Genomic DNA, 22,728 nt, shown 5'->3' on the forward strand with positions numbered 1-22,728 from the left:
ACCATCGAGTAACATTGGAAACTCACACAGAATTACAGCAGCTCTGACCTGTCTCATAGATTGCAAGTAACGTTACACGCAGTGAGTACTCAAGTTGCGTATGCCGTCATAGTGGATAATTTATGCACAACCAGGAAATGACGTTTATATGGACAGACACGCCTGCGTTTCTCTGACCACTCCCTCGTCACCGCCCCCAAATGCTGATGTCTCATCACTCACTCTGCGATGGCTTGGCTTTCTATCTGCGTGATTGATCGCAGTGCGATCGCAATGCTAACCTGCTCGCACGCACTGTGGAGCATACGTAGACGCACCATTGCCCGTTCGGCGTACATGGCTGCAATTGTGATCTATGCTGAATCAGGCCCTCTGTGTGCAGACAAGCAAGACGCATGTGCAGTACAAAAACATCGCTCCACTGCTTCTGACATCGGCTGTGTGTGTGCTCAGAATCGGGCCCACAGTCTATAAATGCAGCTGGTATGGCGATAGTCAATTTATTCTGCTATTATGTGTGGTTTGGGTTTTTAAAGACTGCAAAAGAGAAACACCAAAGTGTATGTATGTCATGCATTTGCTTGTGTCCATATCCAAAAAGTTTTTCAGAAAAACATATGGGTCTGATCAAGATGACAATGATCCTGATTCAGATTTGGGAATAGAGTGAGATAGAGCAAGTAACCGTGTACCTGCACAAACCATGTTGCCATGCAAGGGGTGCATTTGTTTTGCAGGAATTGGTATAACATACCGCCTGACTTAAGCCTGGCATATGTAATACTGACGCCGGAAGGTAGAAAGCTGAAAATCCAGCCTAAGGTAAATCCTCAGGGCCGGATTAACAGGGGGGTGACAGGGGAGATCGTCCCTGGGCCCCCACACGTTAAGGGCCCCCACACCCATCGGGGTTAAAGTGGACCGGAGGAGACGGAACCAGTTCCGCCTCCTCCGGCCAACATAACCCACACACCGCAGGGAGGCTCCATTTACCAGGTGCCCGCTGTAACCAGCAGGCGCCCGGCTCCCTCCCCACAGCGGCAGCCAGAGTCGGAGGCTTGAGCTCACATGAGCTCCAGCTTCTGGCTCACGAAGTGCACTATGGCAGAGATGTCATGACGTCTCTGCCATAGTGCAGAGGAGCAGCCGAGTGGACTGCAGCGGACGCGGGGCTTAGCTTTTAGGTAAGTATGGGCTTTTTCTTTTTTTTTTCTAGTGCAAGCGGCCTACTGGGGGCATTACTGGCGGGGGGCATTACTACAGGGGATATTACTCAGGAGGGAGCATTACTAGTGGGGCATTACTCGGGGAAGGGGGAGGCATTACTACTGGGGGCATTACTGCTGGGGGCATTACTATTGGGGGCATTACTACTGGGGCATTACTGGGGGGGGGAATTACTACTGGGGACATTTCTTGGGGGGAGGCATTACTCGGAGGGGGAGGCATTACTGCTGGGGGCATTAATCAGAGGGCATTACTATTGGGGGCTCTACTAGAGAGGGTGCATTAGTATTGGGTGTACTAATAGAGGGGCATTTCTACAGAGGACTCTACTACAGGAGGAATGACTGCTGGGGGCATTACTATTGGGAGCACAACTACATGGGTATTACTACTGGGGGATTTATACAGGGGGCATTACTACTAGGGCATTATTATTGGGCACACGCCCAATTACTACTGGGGGGCATTACTATTTGGGGCACAACTACAGGGGTATTACTACTGGGGGCATTTATACAGCGGGCATTACTACAGGGGGCACTACTAATGGGAGTATTGCAAAGGGTGCACTGCATAAGGGGCACTACTACTGGGTGCACTGCATACGGGGCACTACCACTGTGGGCACTGACACTACTGGGGGCTCTGCATAAGGTCCCCATTGCGCATACCCCCAGTTTGTCACATTTAATAGGGGCCCCCACATGTTTGTTGCCCAGGGGCCCCCACAGACCTTAATCTGGCCCTGTAAGTTCTAACCCTAACCCTCTCCTCTCCCCTTCTAACCCTAACGCTCCCTTAGGTATACCTAACCCTAACTTCCTCCCCTTGTTCCTAACCCTAACCCTCCCCTCAGGGGTGCCTAAACCTAACCTCCCTTCCCCGCAACCCTAAACCTAACCCTCCTGGGGGGTGCCTAAACCTAACCTCGCCTCTCTGCAACCCTAAACCTAACCCTCCTGGGGGGTGCCTAGCCCTAACCTCCCCCGGGGGTGCTTTAACCTAACCCCCCCTTCTCTAGCAATGCACACCCTGCACCCATTATATATACGCCCTTGCCTCTTGCAGCTCCAATGCTGAGGCCAGGAAGTCTGAGCCAGAAGACGCAGACCCTGGCCTCCGCACTCCAAGGAAACAGGGGGTGAACTCAAACGGCCACAGCCTGTCAATCAGGCAGCAGCTAGGGGGCATACTGTACTTGTCTACTTTTGAAAAAGTATTTTAGAGAGATTGTGTCAGCAGCACCTATGAGCGTGGCAGTAAAGTGGGCGTGTACTGCTACATCATCTGAGAGGAGCGTCACAAAAAGGCCTTACATCCACATGTAAATGAGCCCCAAAGCAGTTAGTAAGATTTATTTGATGATGAAAACACACTGATACTTTTCAGAAAATGCATGTAGCCATAGGGATCATTGTGCCTTATACCCAATGCAGGGAAATTATACTAATTATCCAGTTTGAATGAATATAGCTCTTGTGGGTTTTTTTGTATATAACAGCTTCATAATGGGGGAAAGGTGCAATCAGGAAGATTGCTGGACTCTTCAGGGAGACAGGGAGATTGCTGTTATATCAGGGAGAGTTGGCAAATATGCTTGGGAGATCTCGCAGAGGGAGACCTGCACGAGCACAGTACAGATGCTATTCATGCACTGGTCAGCAAGGAAATCTCCAGTATTATCTACAAACAGCAGCCATTAAATAAGGGGTTTATATCGCTATAAAAGTGCCTTCCATAAGCCAATGTCACAGGTAGTCATAATAGAAATATATATTATTTTTCACTATGCTGATAATGAATTCATGATTCAACTGTGGTGTGTCTTGTAATCAGGTGTGGTATTTACTCATGTTATATTTAACCTATATATGTACTTTCATGCATTATATTCCAATGGAGTATATTGTGGTAGCTACAGTATGTATAGTATAGTATTGTATGTATAGTATGTATAATATAGTATAGTACCGTATGTATAGTATAGTATGTATAGTATGTATAGTATAGTATGTATAGTATAGTATAGTACAGTATGTATAGTATAGTATGTATAGTACAGTATGTATGTATAGTATAGTACAGTATGTATAGTATAGTATGTATAGTATAGTATAGTATAGTACAGTATGTGTAGTATAGTATGTATAGTACAGTATGTATAGTACAGTATGTATAGTATAGTACAGTATGTATAGTATAGTAGAGTAGAGTATGTATAGTGCAGTATGTATAGTATAGCATAGTATATCAGTGGTAGTTTACAGTGTTATATTATGCAACATAACACAGAAACATAAATAATATGGGGTAAATGTATCAAGCCTTGGAGAGAGATAAAATGGAGAAGTTGCCCAAAGCAACCAAACAGCTTCTGTCATTTATCTAGCACAGTTTTTGAATTGACAGTTAAAGCCCCCACACATGATACGTTGTTTTAAACGATTTGGCCGTTTTGGATCGATTGGAATGACAAATTATTTAAAAAGTGCCGTGTGTGTGGGCATTACAGTATAACGATGCGATGCGCGCTCCCGTGGGTCATTCATCGTGGTCACTGATCTCTTCAACATGCAGAAAGTCCTCTACTTGTCGTTCACGATTTGCATGATATCGTTCCGTGTGTATGCACGCTGAATGATGTCATGGACGACACAGATGCCCGCATGGATCAGGGAGATCCGTGATACATGTATCTGTGTGACAATGACAGAGATGCACGGATGGATCAGGGAGATCTGTTATACATGCATCTGTGTGTCAATGACACAGACGCACGGACGGAACAATGAGATCCGTTATACATGAATCTGTGTGTCAATGACACAGACACACGAACGGATCAGTGAGATCTGTCTGTGCTTCTGTGTTTAAAAAAAATAAAACCTGTGTAAAAATAGAAAAAAAAGGTGTTCCCCTCGACCCTCCCAAAAGGACAACAAGCCCCGTGCTTTGTAGACCCAGTGCTGGTTGTGCTAAATACTGGGCACAAACAATATAGAGGTCCCCTGTATTAAGCACAAAAAGCACCAGGCTATTCAGAACTAGTCCTGGTTGCCATTATTCAGGGGACAATAGACATTGGAGACCCCTGTATTTAGTGCAACCAGCACTGGGCTCTGATCCGGTCCTGGATCTGGAAATACAGAGGAAAAATACATAGGGTTCCCCTGTAAATTCCAGGACCAGCACCAAACTTTTTCGAGCAAGGGGGAAGGGTAATACCACAGCCAGGGGAACTCTTTCACCGGGTCCCCCCAGTCAAAGTATTACTCCTGACCCCTAGTCAGCACAGGCTGGGGATCCTTGGGGAGCTGGGGACCCCCCATTAAAAGCATCCCCCCCTCCAGGGCCCACCAGGCTTAAGGTGATAGCCCTGGGCTATTCCCTGGTGGGTGCCAGGTTGATTATGTAGTGTGGTGCAATTGATAGAAGTAAAAATATACTATTTTGCTTTGGAGCTACTGTACAGGTCCCAGCAAACCTCCTTCACATGCTGGTACTTGGAGAACCACAAGTACCAGCATGCAAGGCATTACGCGAGGTTTCTTAAGGTTACCTTTGCGATTCTCACCATTGTCTTCAATGGTGGGTACCGTTCATTGGCTGAGAGGTGAAAGGCTCGTCTCTCTCAGCCAATGAATGCTCAGCATCAGGATTTCTATAGTGAAATCCCGCCGCTGAGCGGTCATTCGGGTAGTACAGTCCTTAGAGGACAGTACTAATGTCCACAGATTCAGGGTCCAAGAGCCTGGATGCCTAAATGGACAGAAGAGGACATGATCGAAACATTGGAGGAAGTTAGTATGGATTTTTTTTGCATGAATGGCCTCAGGGATATGTAGATGAGTATGTGTGATAGTGAGTGTGTATGTGTGTTTGCATGTATGTTTTAATAAATTTTTACTTTCAACGGTGTGTGTGTTCTGTGGTTTTTAAAATATTTATTCTGATGTGGAACTACAGGTACCAGCGTGCCCGTAATGCCCCGCATGCTGGTACTGAAGACTTGCTGGGATCTGTAGTTTAACTGCAAAAGACAATATTATCTTTTCTATTTTTTATACCACACTACACAATCAACCTGTCACCAACTGCTCCAGGGATGCTAGGGATAGCCCTGGGCTAGCCTAGGCCTGCTGTGCCCTAGAGAGGGGGACCCCTTTATTGGGGGGTCCCCAGCTCCCTAATGATCCTGGCCTGGGCTGACTAGCATTCAGGGGTAATGCTTTAGCTGGGGGACCAGGTAAAAGGGTTCCTCTGGCTGGGGCATTACCCTCTCACTAGAAAAAGTTCAGTGCTGGTTCCAAAATTTACAGTGGAACCATGCACAGTTTTTTTCCCCTGCATTTCCAGAACCAGGACCGGATCAGAGCCCAGTGTTGGTTGCGCTAAATACATGGACCCCTACATCTTTTGTCTTTTGTATTTTGGCAACAAGGACTGATTCTGAATAGCCTGGTGCTGGTTGTGCTTACTGCAAGGAACATCATTTGTCCCCTGTATTTAGCACAATAAGCACTGGGTCTCCAAAGCCCAGGGCTGATTGTTCTTTTGGGGGGGTACGCTGTTTTTTTTTTTGTTTAAATGTACACAGTTTTTAATTTTTTTTAACACAGCAGCACAGACAGATGCATGTATCACGGATCTCCCTGATCCATGCATGCATCTCTCTGCTGTCGCACATAATCTAATGAATATGCAAATCATAAGAATGTGCACAATAGATTTGGTGCACATAGTGCAGCTTTGGGCAAATACTACACTTTGTCTATCTCCAAGACTTGATACATCTCCCCCCATGACTTGATACATCTCCCCTTAAATAATGATAGCCAGCTTTGACAAACCAATGTATAGTAAGTATACCCCCAAAATTCAAATCTCTTACCACTTTAGCATCACCGTTTTCATAAAAAAAAGGTTCAGTTTTGCCTAATTTAGAACTTAGATGAACCAATAGATTGAGAGGACAAAGGAACTGTCTTCATTACTAATTACTTTTGGTTCTACTTGTTAATGTGCGACAATAACATGGAAAATCTATTTTTGCAGCAACGTATCTTCAAAATATATAATATAAAACATATCTTAACAACATGTAATTATATTTTAGCACAATTGTTTTTTTCTGTTATCCAAAAGGCAGAGGAGTGAAGGAGATATATAAATGAATGAGGGCGATATAATCATAGAAGTGTATTAAAATGTACATACCTGTGATCTGTGCACCTAGAAAACAAAACAAAAAAATATTCAGTTATATTTTGCATTTAAATAAATATAATCACTTGAATTTTAATTAAACAACTGGTAAAGCAAGGTAGCATTTTTTTTACTTAAGTTTTAATTGAATGATTCACTTAAACAGTTTGATAATTATATCAGGATGAGTATAATAATACAATATACAAGGAACACCTAATTGTCCCATCTAGAAACAACTTCTGTAACTCTGTAACCAAGCACTTCTGACAAGACAGAACAGGAGACCAGCATTGGTAAGGTAAGTTGCTTTTCCTTAAACTCATTTTTAACCGTAGAACCCCATACTCCACACCACAGCACTGCTAGATGTCTTGGGACGGGCTTTCTGTCTAATTATCATAAGATAAATGTCTTGTTAAAAATAGTCACAATCCGGAGCTTGTGAATCCCACATGCTGCTTGCATTCAGGAGCTGCACTCATCTACACTCTATATACTGTATAAACGCACTTAGACAATTTTGCAATTCTGCACAAATTCCCCATGTGGTCATGTGCTCCAGGTTTTATTTTTGAAGGGGTGAACTGTTGCCATCTTATACCCCTTTTACACCGGAGCTAAAACCCAGGTTATTGCAGGGTTAAACCAGGCACCTTCCTGGTGTAAAAGGGGAGAGGGTTGGATCGCCCAATCCAACCCAGGTAAATAGTAGGGTTTACCACGGGCATAGCCCGTGAAACCCTGCTGTAAGAACAGCACACTCCGGGTCACGATGACCTGGAGTGCGCTGAAAGCCGGCCGATTGGTCCAGCTTCATTGGCGCTTGGAGATGACATCATCTCCAAGCGTCAACTTTCACGCCGGGAAAGCCAGGTCTATGCAGACCCGACTCCGGTTTGAGCGGCGGCAACTCGGGAATATCCCGAGTCGGCGCCGGCTAAATTCCGGGTCTGATCCGGATAGGAACCCTGTTCCAACACGGGTCAGACCCAGAATTTTGGTAGAAAAGGGGTATTATATCTATGCTCCTTTAATTATTTAAAACAAAATGTTGTGTCTCCATAACTATTTAAAATAATATAATGTTAAGTATAAAGGCACCCCTTTGTACTTAACAATAAAAATATTGTCCACTTTATACATAAAAATAAAAAAATATTATCTCTATATTGATAAATAATATATGTGCTTCTTAAAGTATAAAACTTAATTATTATTTATGCCACTATCCCCATATATTCTATGGTGTACTGGTTACCTGTCTAGGTTTTGCCTTTTAAATTATTGTCACTTTAAATCTACAGCCTCAATCAACAATATTGCAGTGGATTATGGATCTCACCACCTATTATATGCACCACATAACCGTATAATGTATGTGCAATCAACAAGGAAATCAGCTGCTGATGTGAATTTTCAATCAGCCAATCAGACCATCGTCATTATCATCATTGTGGTTTTGCACCAGCGTTAGGATACCCGCAGTTGATACAGCTACTGACAGGCGTATGGGCATCACTAAGTGGGTCATAATATGCTACCAACTATGCAAACTTGACCTTATTGTACTCTGCCTGTATTAGCCTTCCCCTCCCCCCATCCCACCTATCCAGACACCAACAGACACAAGTGTCACATGTCAGCAGATCTACATACAGACATATACATGTGGCTTGTTGTGTGTGCATGTACAGTACACATTTGGGCACTATGCAAACTGGCATCATGTCCAAATGAGCAAATGGCCTTTATTGTGCCAAGTGACAGGGATGTCATTTTTGGGTCTAGTGAAAAGATCCATTTAGCACCTCCTGTGATAACTTACAGGTGTATCTTAAAGCTGTCAGACTACAACTGAGTTTTGTAGTTTGTGTAATTTAAAAAGGAAATTCTCTGTTTTAATATAAATGGTATCTTATCTTTCTGGGAGAACAGGAGGCTGAGATAGATACATTTCTTATGGTCTTTCCTATCCAGGTTCTAATACCAGAGAGCAGAAATGCAATTTTTGCCCTTTTATTAAAAGCACTTGTCAGGGGAAGTTTATGTTAATTTAAATACATAATTTACATATACAAATTAATATAAATATCCAAGGGGAATGTATTTATAGAGTATAGTTTTTCTCTTCAAGAAAGAGCTTTTTTTAATTACTATTTTTTCTAATTGCCTTTGAAAAAACTGTCTGTGACAGGGAAACATGTCAGACCAATTACCAGAGATTTGCACTTTACTGGACCCCCCCATTGCCTACCATCTTGGGACTGAGACCTTGTTCCATCTAAAACCGGATGATTACAAGCCTTACTGGAACTTTATTATTTGGGAGCATCTTACAGCCAAGGGACTGCACAAGCAGCAGGCTATTCCAACCCTGCTGGATCTTTACTACTGCACCCTATAGGACTGAGCAGGCACCCGGTAATTATATCTGGAATCTCCATTGACTAATTTCTATTTTCTACATCATTTCTACGTATATATTATAACCATATGTTTCTGCTTGGTATAACATTTGGACTGTATATCATGGTTATTCAACTTTTATATATATATATTTGTATAGGTCACTCACACAGTATTTATTTATTAATTTATTTATTATCAATTGATACATTTATATATGTTGGTTTTTCTTTGGTTAATTTGCATTGCATTTATGCACCGTATTTCCTAGAATATTTCTTTTAGGTTGTTTATATTGGTATATTTCCTTGGAGACTACCCAGGGTTTACGGCAGGAATTCTATTATATGCATGTATATTTTGGTTTTATATTAAATTATTTTTGCAATTTCTGAGTATTGTGTACACAACACACAGGGATTAGCCCTAGACACTGCCTAGCATTTGTGTTTTTTCTCATTTTTTTTAATTTTTTTATTAAGCACCACATTTCAAATGAAATTTCATGGAAATGCCCTTTCTAGAGATGATTGAAATTGTTTCAAAGTGGTCAAACAGGTTCTAAAGTTGGAAAATTGTGTTACGTTCTTGCACATTATAAGGACTACAAATATTTGAGCTACCTTTAAGTTACAAAACATTTCAAGCTTAAATGTCTACATAGTGTTGTATTTTTATTATTGCGGTGACTTTGAACTTTCCACTCGAACAAAGTAATAAATCAAATTAATTTTTCAAAAAAAATATACAATGCTATAAACTGTAGCCAATTAGTCTTAAACATGCAGAAAATACATTTGTGTTTTTTAGTTTATTTTAAAATAAATGTAACTGAATGTTGCTGAAGTGATATTAAACTAAAAAGTTCAAGGATGAAATACGAATTTTCAATTGAATTTCAAACTGCCTTTAATACTGGACTTTAAGCATCTCTAATACCTGGCAACAATTACTTTAATGTAGTCTTACAATATTCTGAAAAAATCTATAGAATCTAACCACATTTAAAGGGTGGAATAATAAAAAAAAATCTACTTTCAAAGAGAGCTAAAAAAAGAACAGTTTTCTGCCACGAAGTTTTCTGCGTATGGGTCCCTCATATTTTAAGAACTAGCACCGGGCACTTTGAGCCAGCCCTGGTCATAAAACTACAGGGAAAAAGCCTTGCAGTAGTTGCCCAAAGCAACCATATCATCTTCTAACTGTCATTTATCTAGCAGTCTTTGAAATTATAGAATATTTGGTTTGCTTTGGGCAACTACTACATTTTATTTATCTCTAAAGCTTGACACATCTCCCCCTAAGCACTGTGCCACATAATATAAAAACATTTTATATTACTAAAAACACAGCTAAAACACAGCAACAAAGAAGAAAGAGAAAGCACTTAGTAGAAGATGAAGGATAAATTGTATTAGCCAGGTCATCTTAAAATCACCTAAATAGGATAGATAAGCAGAAATATGGAGATCCCTGTGTACACAAAGTGATCAAGCTTCTCTACTGTAAAGTGAATGGGAGGGCATGGAGCAAAGCCAACCTACATATGTTAATGCGTGTTCAGATTGTATTTCATTGTACATATAGAGAATTGAAATATATGTTGTACCTCATTTTAGGATTATGATGGATTATTCATAATTTTGTCTTGTTTAAAAATAGCAAGTTTATTTAGAAATGTTGCTGTGGTATCATTATGCCACTCCATCCATTTATCTACTTACACTCATTATACCGTATTGTTATTATTGTGTAATATTTATATATTTCTCACATTATTTTAGATATATCACTTTTAATTTATCCACTGTACATTACATGAATAGGAACCACATTATCCGCAATAAAGCCACTTCTAAAGAGCGCCTGTCTTACCTGTCCCAGGAAGAATGGCCAACAATAGCAGAAACCAAGGCAAGGAAATAAAATGTAAGGTCCGCATGGTTTGTGTTCTGTAAAAGTCCTTCAGTCCTGATAAATATCCAAGGAGAGCATCAACAAACCAAATGCTTAATGAATGAATTCTGCGTTGGTTTTATCTTAGTATGATCTGGTCAAGGGACAACCCATGGATGACACAGCTCAGTGTTCAAGACATTTTCATTTATTGTGCTATAACAATTAGTTTAAATAGACATAATTCACGGTCAGTCAGCTCTGACACATGATCTAGATATGAAACTGAATGACTAGTTACTGCAGGAACTTTTGCCTGTACCTATGGATGGATCACGGCTATGGGTGTTGTATTTAGGACAACAGAAAATGATGTTTTGTCTTAGAGGAAATTGTCTATTAACAACAAATGTTTGCTGGCATTAAATCTTGTTAATAAATGTATTTTTTCTATGTAGGCTACTGATCAACTATGGGTTTTTTTCTGTAATATAAATGATATGTTTATTTAAAGAGCAACATTTTATAACCCTCTAGTATAATATACTAACATGTGGAACAGGTTTCGGATTCATGGCAGTACAGAGAGGGCACCAATTCTGGGCATGTTTATAAATGTTTTTTAAGCTGTTGCTACTTTGATGATAATTTTGGACAGAGGTTGGCAGGAGATATACTGTATGTGCCACTCTGCAGTGTGGGAAGCCATCATACTCATTTATTTGCTATCATATGAAATAGTTCCTCTATTCCCCATAGATACAGTGGTATACGTATGAAGGGTCAACAGACAAAAGGTCGACAATGTATAGGTTGACACCAGATGTTCAACAGTCAATTGGTCGACAGGTACTAAATGTCGAATGACAAACAGTCGAAAGTGCAAAAGGTCGACAGGTTCAAATGGTCGACACAATAAAGGTTGACACAATATGTATATATATAAATATATATATATATATTATTTTTTTTTCTTTACATTTTAAGCTTATGGTTAGGTTTTGGCACTTAGGGAAGGGATAGGGTTAGCTTCCGGAGGGGGCGGTTAAGTTTAGGCTATGGTTAGGATTAGGCACTTGAGGGAGGGTTAAATTCAGGCACCAGAGGGAGGGTTAGGTTTAAGTATTAGATGGAGGGTTAGGGTTTGCCTTAAAACAAATGCCTAAACCATTTTTGTGGTGACAATTTGTCATTGTCGATATTTTGTACTGTCAACCTTTTGTACCTGTTGACCTATTGTCTGTCGACCATTTGGTGTTGACCAATACATTGTCAACCTTCTGTCTGTTGACCTTTACACCACACCAAGATAAATTGGTACTTTATGTTCTCAAAGACTAGATTCCAAAACTTGCAGCACCAGATATATTTATTTTTTATTTATTACCAGTTATTTATATAGCGCACACAAATTCCGCAGCGCTTTACAGAGAGAATATTTGGCCATTCACATCAGTCCCTGCCCCAGTGGAGCTTACACTCTATGTTCCTAATCAAATGCTCACACACATACACACTAGGTATAATTTGTGTTGGCAGCCAATTAACCTACCAGTATATTTTTGGAGTGTGGGAGGAAACTGGAGCACCCGGGGGAAACCCACACAAGCACAGGTAGAATATACAAACTCCACACAGGTAGGGCCCATGACCTCAGTGCTGAGAGGCAGTAATGCTAACCATTACACTGTCTGTGCTGCCCTAACTCCTCATATAACTCCTAATGACACCACATAATGTATATAGAAATGGATTTGGGCTTTCATTGTCAGAGTACTGAATATAGGTTTGTACATCATCAAGCTTGTCACTTTCTTACATATAATATCCTTTGTTAAGCCTGGGAGATGATCACTATGAAGCACGACTCTTGTATTCTTCTATATGTTGTTATAGGTATACGTAAATTGGTAGTTAGCCTTTAATCAAAAAACTTGACACATACATCAAATAAATAAATATTTAGATACATCCATCTGGAGTTTAACACAATACTCATTGCAGTAGCTGTAGTAGAGAAAATAATGCCCACATATCTTGGTTAGTTTAATATATACTATATTGTACAAAGAATATATTTTTCCAGAATGTTACTTTTGGCAACATAGTGGGCATTTGGGGATCCGGTCACATAGTCAACAGTTAGAATGTCAACATGTTTACAATGTCGACATCTGAAATGTTGCCATGTTAGATGTTGACATTCTCAGCCGATGGTTAGGTTTAGCTGCCACCGGGAGGGATTAGGGTCAGGGATAGGAGAAAAGTGTTCAACAGAACTCCACTCCATCAGGTGTTGGCACCGGAACTGCTGCTCGCATGAGGTACCAAAAGACAACACTGGGGACACCGATGCCGCCTTGACCCGGTAAGTGACTGCTGGGCCATCAGGGACATTCTATCACTATTCAACATTCAATCATGCTGCCCTGTCATCCGTGTATACAAGATTGATATCAACATGGTCACTATCAACATGCTAAGTGAGCTGACATTTTGACATTGTCGACATAATGCATGTCGACATGACAAATGTTGACAGAAGATACCCCACTGGGCACTCTTATGCCCCCCTATCATCTATCAGCTATCATTCAAAATGTATAACTAACACGTTTTTCCAAGTCCCAGATCGTAAATTAACTCTGCAACATTACACTGTCACTGTACAAACCTCAGGTACAAATAATTTTATGTATCTAATAAATAAGATGAAAGAGAAGATAACTACACAGGTTTGCAACACACCTTAATAGGCACAGTCACCTGTTACAGCTGCCAGTGCTGCATTTAATCTGTAACTCTTCTGTAATAAACTGTAAAAAAGATCAGCAGATAAAAGAAATAAATCAGTTACATTGACATGAAAAACCAACATAACTTTCTAAGAATACAAAGGATGAAATTATTTTCATCTAAAACATCATTGAGATACATGTATGTAAAGGCTATAAAAATATTCATTATCTTCTATTTGAATTAACAGAGTTGCCGTATTTAATAAAACATATCATTTGTGATGTACAGACAGAATATAATATTTTTTGGCACAGCCATTAAAAAAACCAAATACTAATGGCAATAAATGGAGTAACCCTACAGGGGACGTAGTCGGTATCCTGGCAGTTCGGATGCCAGCGGTCAGAATACTGGTGCCGGAATCCTGACAGAAGTCAGAATCCCGACCGCTGACATCATGACGGTAAGTATTGGGTTAGTGGGAGGGTTAGGTTTATGATTAGAGGTTAGGTACTCAGGGCCGCATTAAGTCTTGTGGGAGCAACTAAGTTGTGGAGGCCCTTGTCCCCCTCCAATACTGCCACAGTGCCCCCCTGGTGACCCTCTCACAGACCCCACCTGTCTCTTCGGCACACAGCATCTCCCTCCCCAGCGCCCATCCCCCTCACTTACCTTACTTGTTTTCCGGCTGCTCACTGTGGCACTGCTCCTCGGCTGCCTGCTCTCTTTCAATGGATGCATCGCTGTGTGACGACATGATATCACACACGCTGCACCGATTAAATGAAAGAAACTATTGCATCGGCCACTGGTACTACTGGTTCAATAAAGTTCCTGAGCGCCGCGGATCCCCGGACTGTCCACTTTCTGATATCTGCCTTTACCCTGCTGATCATACAACAGCACAGGCAGCAGGTCACCAGTGCCTCTAGTCCCCCGGTCGCCGGGTATATGTGTGGGGGCTCTCCTGTGTGTGGAGGCCCCAGGATGACTGCCCCTGTCGCCCCTTCCCTTAATCCGGCCCTGTAGTTACTAGGGGGAGGGGCAGGGTTTGCTGAGAGGGAGGGTTAGGGTTAGGCTGCGGGGGGAGGGTTAGTTTGCGGGGGAAGGGGAGATTTAGGGTTAGGCTTGCAGGTAAGGTGGGGGAAGGGTTAGGGCACTTTCATAACTGAGTTGAGATTCTGACTGTCGGGATGCCGCTGTCTGTATTCTCACTGCTGGCAACCCAACCGCAGGATCCCATGCCCAACCCTCTAACAAATCACACTATATAACTATAATATACATTTATAAAATTATATTATACTACAGCTTTGTAAAAATGGCTGTGTCTCAAAGTTTTGCTATACTATATTTGTTTGCGTTTCCTTGTTCAGTAAAGGTTCCAGCTTTATAATGCGATGCCCACCTGCTGCAGCTCCATCCCACTGCGGTCGCACCATCGGACATTAGAGCAACCCTATGGTTGTTGAGTGTCCAACAATACATGGCCACCGATGCCTATGGAACTGCTCCTTTCAATGCCGTCCCTGTCACCAGCATGTGCCCGACACGCCTGCCAACAAAAGCCACACCCCAGTCACTCCCAAGGTATGCCTATCAATATTACATGAGTTTCCATGCATTTCCGATCTGCATCCACCAGCGATAGCCATTAGGATGCATTTGTAGTGAGTCTCAGTTGCTAGCGCAGATGTAATACATTGGGCGCTTGCGCTCGATGTTCGAAATCCACCTATCTCTGATCATGCCCACTGTACCCAGAATTGTAGAGACAGAATATAATTTAGCATGTGTTATATTATGTATTGTTCCACCTGCATCCAGACCAACTTATTCCCGTAAACATTGATAAAGATTTACTCCATTAGCCTGCCATTTAGGCCATTAGTGTGAACCAGACAGTAAGATTGTACATCTGCTGTTGGGTGAGTGATGTACCCTATGGAATGCATTTAATCTTATTTAATTATACATGCTAGCCAGCAATATGTATATGTACAGTAGCATTATTAGGAGGGGGTGGGGTGGTGTGGACCACACCAGGTATCACCCACCGAGAAGGTGACACCACAATGCCTGCTCCTTGTCTGTTACATGGAGATGGGCAATGCACACTAACATCACAGTGCAGCGCTTGGCTCCTGGCCACTGAGGAGTATCCGGTAGTGTATGGAGAGTCTCTGGGGCAACCCGGCATCTCTGGGAGTGCAGGACACGCCCACAGAGTGATGAAACTGGGGGAGTGCTGTGAGGCCACGCCTTTTCCCAGTGAGGCCCCTCCCCACCACTGTTTATGTATACCAAAGTTTGTTCATCAGCATTCCTAGAGTTATAGTTAGGAAGTGAGGCAGCCAACATTATACACTGTAGCTATTTACAATTTTGATCGATCAAGGGACATACATAGAAAAGTTGAGCTGTATGACAATTGCTTTCTCTTTTGGCGGAGCTCATTAACAAGAAATCCAATGGTTTTAATTATCTGCTTTAGTGTCTTTAATACCTTTATTGGAATAGTAGTTTCTAAAGATACCAATTTAGGAGATACCCAGTCATAAAAATAATCTTTGCAAATTTGCTGTTTGCCTGTTTGTAATTCCTTCAGGCAAAGTTTCCCAAACTTTTCCATTACAGTCCAGGTTTTAAGGAAATCCATGATTGAGCACAGATGACTTAATAATTAGTATCTCAATCAATTTGATTTAACCATCTGGACTCAAGCATGGATATCCTTAAAATCTGAACTGTAATTGCAGTTTTTGGGAAATTGTGCCACAAGGTGTTGTCTCATAGAGATCTAATTCACTTAAAGCTTCTTTACACCTATATTTTAAAACTGTAACAGTCAAATCTATTTTAAAACTTCAAGTTGCCCAAGAAAATAAGGTGGGGTTGCTATTTTTATGTATGCTGATGTTGTAGCATTTTATCATGTATGTCAGATAGACATTAATAATGTTGTTAAGTCTGTCTGCAGAGATTTGAAGTTTGTGAGTATTGCAGAAAGAAATTAAATTCATATCTGACAGAATTAAGTGTAATGTATCCCCTTGATGAAGTCTGACCTACAGACGAAACGTGTCGGGTTGCTTCAATTCCCCTTACTCCTTATTTGGACAGATATGAGATTCATATATTTTACATGCTACATGCAATACCTATCAGTGGGCAGTTGTCCACATTACTATTGTGTGTTTTATCATTGTTTTAATAGAATTGTTTTTTTTTGTAAATATTGATGGGTTTAAATATGCTATATGGGACTGATACAGTTCTTATTTTAAACCCTATACATGATACCATATACACTACTAATCATATGTGATTTTTATGGGGGGACACAAAGTTTCTAAAATACGCACAATGTTAGAATTAATATGTCTTTTTTATCTCTGTTATTCTATATATACATTTCAAAGTCCTATTGGACCTCTTCAACAACCAAGGATCTCCAGATAACAAAGATAAGCGTATATACAGTACCTCTTGGAATATACATGTAGTCTGAAATATGTGGGAGAAACCAAAAAAACTTTGAAACTATTTATACAAGAACACTTTTGATATATTACAAATAAAGTGGAACATCATGTTGTCTCTAAATGTTTTATTAGTCATCACCACTCCAAGCCTGAGGAAATTACATTTAGAAGTATTGAACAGGTTTCGATCGGAGAAAGAGGAGGAGATGTTCTAAACAAATTATTCAGAAGAGAGGTGTTCCGGATATTTCAATTTGAAACCCTGTCATCTTTAATCTACAAAACTGCACATTTTCTTTAAATAACATCACATCATCCTTTTGACATGAATTTAGGAAAGATATGTATTTCTTTTGAGTACACATAGATGATCATTTTGTTGTGTTAGATGTAGATTTTAGAGATATTTTCACTTGTTTATATATATGATACTATATTTTGTTGTAGTTTAACTTTTAGCACTGAACTCACATTTTTTTACAGCTCACACATGTAATAGGGTGTGAGAACATGTAAACTTGCCAGCTTCTCGCATTCCCACAACTCACAATAGCCAAACTTAAATCCAGATGTTTTCCCATGGAAAACAGATAACTTGTGAAAGGTAATAGAGAGCAAATTTTAAACTTGTATAGAATTGGTAAAAAAAAAACCTCAGAAAATAATAGACCTGCTTCAGGCTAGCGAGTTTAGACTGAGCAGGTGCGTGTTTCACAGAAGAATTAACAGATTAGTGAGATCTGTGCAGGCTTCTGTGTGTAAAAGCTAGTAAATTGTTAAATTTAAAAAAAAAAACACGAAGTCTTCCTATAGAAACAAAACTAGCACCAGGATCTGTGAGCCGGTCCTGTTTGTGGAAATATGGGGGACAAAATGAGTAGAGCTCCTGTATATTAGCCAGAACCAGACTCTTTGTAGCGGGGTGTTATGCGGTAGCCATTGGACATTCTTCACAGGGATCTCCAGCCAAAGCATTCAACACCCCCAGCAGTCAGCCCAGTACAGGGATCCTCTGGACAGTGGGGACCAAGCTGATAGTTTAATAAATATTTTAAATAATATTGTCCTATACAAGAGAACTAAAGGTCCAAGCAAGCATCCCCCACATGCTGGTACTTGGAGAACCACAAGTATCAGCATGCAAGGCATTAAGTACCCACTGGTGCCTCTACTTCACCTGCAACAAAAATATTTAAGAAAAGACAAGACTCACACACTGTGACAGTAAAACTTTAATACACTCACACTCATACATACTCACTTTGTCCCAGGTGTAGATCGTGTCCAGTAGAATCCAGGATGAGAAATGTAAAAGAAAAAAAAAAAAACATTCTCACCTACACCTTGGTTCCGGTTCTCTTCATTCTCAGTAGGCAGCCACAGTATTCTTAAAAAAAAAAACCAAGAAGCGCAGACCACCGGACATTGTACCATCATCTAAGGACTGTACTTCGCGAATGATGCTCCAACCGCTGCAGAGATGAGCCTCTGAGGAGTTTCCCTCATTGACTTCAATGGTGGGAATGCACTTTAGTAACCATGCGGTTCCCACCATTGATGTCTTTTTAATATTTTATTTCTTTCCATGTGTTTTACTCTGCTACTTTCAATTCTATCCTTTTTTTGTTATATTATTTAGCTATTAATTATTTTTATATCCTATCCCCTTTGTTATATTTTAGATGGCCATATTTATTCTGGACTTTTTAAGAATTATTTGTTTGCCCCACTCCAAGGTGGCCACCGATGACTAAGTGTGCCTAAGATGACTGTCGAAACATGGAAAATGGAACCTGGAAAATTAAGCCAGTTCCAGTGGTAGAACAATTGAGGACAGCCAGTGGCCTTGTATAAAAACTCCGGTGGAATGTACACGCACTCCTGGCGGAACCGGAATTACATCATCAAAGAGCTTTTTATTGTGGAATGCTGACCGCGACTTCCTGTGTTTGGAAGGAGAATCATGCAGCGTGGATGTGATGGGTGTCCAGGGCATTTGGTTACTTACAGTGGAAACCATAATGTACATTATGAATAACTGCCTGAGCAGAATTTATGCACTATTGGATTATATCAAACAGCAATATGGCCTAAAATTGGAATGGGATATTGTAGGATTTTGCATTTTAATCTAGAAGTTATCTGATCCATGTCTGACAATAGGCTATGCCCTATTGGTTTATTGGGGAGTAGAAATATCAGACCCGGCTCACTTCCTCCTTATGCATTAAGGAAGATACACACCTAATTTTTTAAATGTTTTGGATAGGAGGAATATTCTTTGGGATGCAGTTGGACTTGACCTGGTAGGTGGACGGTGATTTCTGCGGACACCCCGGTAACATCTGTAACACTGTTCTTTTGTCTGCTATTGTATGTGGTAGACCATTACACCGGGTGAGAGCCTATTGCAGCCTTTGTTGTATATTTTAATGTTTTATAATTTTTTTAATACAGTTTCACGCTATTAGAGGTTTTCTATCTATTTTACTGTATGTGAATTCTAAAATGCTGGTGGGACTCAAGATGACAAAGAAGGATCTAATATCAAGGTCTCCTGTTAATTATTGGGTTTAACCCTCTCCCACTGAAGCTTTTTTGTCAAATATCACATGTATCATATGCAGTAATAGAGCCTGGACCTATTACCTATGTTTATTTAAAGTGTTTGATCTACTGCACTATGAGAAGTTTTGTTTGTTTCTTTGATGTGTACCAGCTGGAAGGATTGAGTGAAACTATTATATTAAGGCTACAGCACTGATGGTTATCCAGTGTGGAACTACATCACCTGCTTTAGCGCCATAAGGACTCATTGGTGATATCGTTGTTTGATGTTTGTATCTTGGGAGTGTGGGGTGACACTGCTACACTGAAGAGTCATATTGGCCATTCTGAAGTGCACTGGTTATATTCATAATTTCATTATTTGATATTCATCTCTGAATCAGGACCAAAATGCATTAGTGACACAATAGACCATCCAGAGGGACAGGGGCATTTTTTTAAGAGAGGAGAGGGCCCATGTGCAGACTCACTGTAAGCCCCCTCCTCTATGGCAGAGCAGTAGATTCAGGTTTTTTGCCAGAATCTACTGAGCATGTGCCAGTCACCGGGAAAATGGCCGCCACCGCCATCTTCCCTGTGATTTTTGCTGCCCTGCAGTGCCGGCCCGGTATTATGAAGCAGCACTCTGGAGACTGTGGAAATGTAAGTATAACTATATATGGGTGTAGGGTGACTGATGTGGGCCCATGTGCACCGCACACTCTGCACCCATTATAGATACGCCAATGCAGGGGAAAGTCCATTTACCCCATTGGTATTGTACTGTCCAGTGACTATTTATTGTCCGAATTAATAAAACTGTAAGAATAAAATATTACTAATAAAGTATATTCAGAGATGTTTTCGCAAATTGAGCGATTTTTTTACCACTGTGCGTGCGTCATGGTCCATACAAGGATTCTACAGTACCAAACAGTGATTCCAACATAGAATAAATGAGCACTGGTGCCTCCTGCCACTGTATCAATATAATAGTCTGAAAGACTTCAGGAGATATAATGTATCATTCGCTGAAACAGGTGGAAATCTGAGTCATGGTGCCTATGAGAAGTCTCTTGGAACAAATTGCTACATGTGCAGTGAATTTTATAGTCGCCTTTGTGAGACCAATTTACAATGTTCAGACTGTATAAAAAGTGAGGCTCTATGTTGGCAAGTCATATTATACCATGTGTGTGTGTATACAGTATATATATATATATATATATATATATATATAACCACTGGGATTAAGAATTGATTATCACTTTGATGCCGACCTGGATAGGGGCGCCTGAGAACAGGATTATGTGTCAATGTCTCAAAGAAATATGTCAGAATGTAGAAAGCATAAGGGGTATTTTTACTAAAGTGAGAGTTTTTAGAAGAGGAGATGTTGCCCATAGCAACCAATCAGATTCTATTCAACATTTAACAAGCACCTTCTAGAAGATAATAGCTAGAATATGATTGGTTTACTTTACTTTTTACAGTCACTATCTGCAGTGATCACTCTCAGCTGAAATGTGGCAACAATGACAGAGCAGTGCTAATAGTCTCTTATTACTGGGCAATAGCAGTATCTCCCTGCCAGCATATATAAGGTAGAGGTAAGAGTCTCCTTAAGTCTGACAGACTATTATATTGACACAGTGGCAGGAGGCACCAGTGCTCATTTATTTTATTTTTTAATCCCAATTTGGTACTGTACTGTAGAATCCTTGTATTTTTATAAATATATATTTTTTTTATTTATTGTGTACCTTATAAATATTTGTGCAATACATTTAATAAATTGTAATTTTTCTGTATTCCCATCTTTTTCTTTTTTTCTCCAGGGATTTTGGAGGGGTTAGCCTCCCCTCACTTGGTGAGCAGCATTTTAGATTAATTGACACACCCAGATGCACCTGATATTTTTCTTGTATTGAAATAAAGCTAAACTGTCTGTATTATGTTTCCTTTAATAATGAAATCACAATAAGGACTACATTGCTGGCATATGTGTTACAGATAAAGCAGTAAACTGGTGTAAACATACATAAAATATTTGTAACATTTTTAGAAAATAAAATGCATCTACTGATATAAATGTATGTATTTACAATACAGTATATATCCTTTAATAAATATAAAATATTTAAGCATATAAAATGATGTAAATGATAACACCTTTGCTATAAATCACTCTTTTGCAGATTACATTATAACACTGTGATACTTAATGCATAGAAACAAGGTAGCAGAATGTCCTATTAGGATCCTGAGAATGTTTTCTCATCTCGTGCTATTTAATTATTCTTGAATACAAAATAATAATGTATGAAAAACTGTGCACAGATAGAGTGAGATATAGTAACATCATGAACCAACAGCTGTCTCTCGGTGTGCAGCTTACTATTCACCAGGGTTGGAGTGACCCAATGGGTACAGGGTAAATACTTGGTGGACCCCACTACCTGAAGGCCCACTCCCTCCTCTAGGGGTCAGGTTCCAGACTGTGCTCTCAAATTATACATTGTTACTCTATTAGAGGTTAAGTTACCTGGTTGAGCAGGACCGCTGATAAACATGCACTTCTACAGAAATTACACAAGATTCACCTAATGGTTAGCCTAACTAACTGGCCACACCCATTAAGCATGGGCACCTATCACTGCATTCCCCGGGGGGGGGCCCTTCTTGCTCCAGTCCGCCACTGCTATTTCACCTTTACATAATGACATACTAATATCATGGAAGGTGTAGGGTCATCATTAACTACTCCACTCTGCTACATAGTAACATCATGCAGGTCATACATTGATCCACCACATTCTCATCACTAAAGAAGGACAACAAATGTCACTGTAGCCCTTATTTGTTCCTGCACAATGTATATACAATGTATCAATTCATTAACTGTGCCACTTACAGCTCCTCTAGTTATGAGGCCAGTCTTTAATGTCGCAAGGTCCTGCCTCACATACACTGGTCTTGGAATACATAGCCTTGAAGTGGATTGCTATTACGGTTTTTGAAGTCTAGTAAGAACAGAACCTATTGTTTCCTTTTGGCAGCCGAACAGTAGGAACACATCGCCCTTTCAGACACCAAGGTTTCCTAACATTATTCTAGGCTAGAATGTAGGCTATCTTTTCATAATACAGTCAAGACTGTGCTTAAATGCCGAGCTCCCTATGGAAACATACAGAATTAGTGGTTAATGTTAAGAAGCGAA

The 22,728-nt window shown here is 40.4% G+C and overlaps 1 protein-coding gene across 1 annotated transcript in view; it reads right to left on the reverse strand.

The window, feature by feature from the left end:
- Positions 1-22,728, reverse strand: part of LOC148502466 (uncharacterized) — a 106,737-nt gene that overhangs the window by 20,457 nt on the left and 63,552 nt on the right. Inside the window, exon 5 of the mRNA XM_088449802.1 lies at positions 6,445-6,459. Within this exon, the coding sequence (XP_088305928.1) occupies positions 6,445-6,459 (15 nt within the window). The remainder of the gene's footprint in view (positions 1-6,444; positions 6,460-22,728) is intronic.

This window comes from Taudactylus pleione, unplaced genomic scaffold (assembly GCF_031769625.1).
Source record: "Taudactylus pleione unplaced genomic scaffold, aTauple2 ptg000496l, whole genome shotgun sequence".
In the NCBI taxonomy this organism is placed as follows: domain Eukaryota; kingdom Metazoa; phylum Chordata; class Amphibia; order Anura; family Myobatrachidae; genus Taudactylus; species Taudactylus pleione.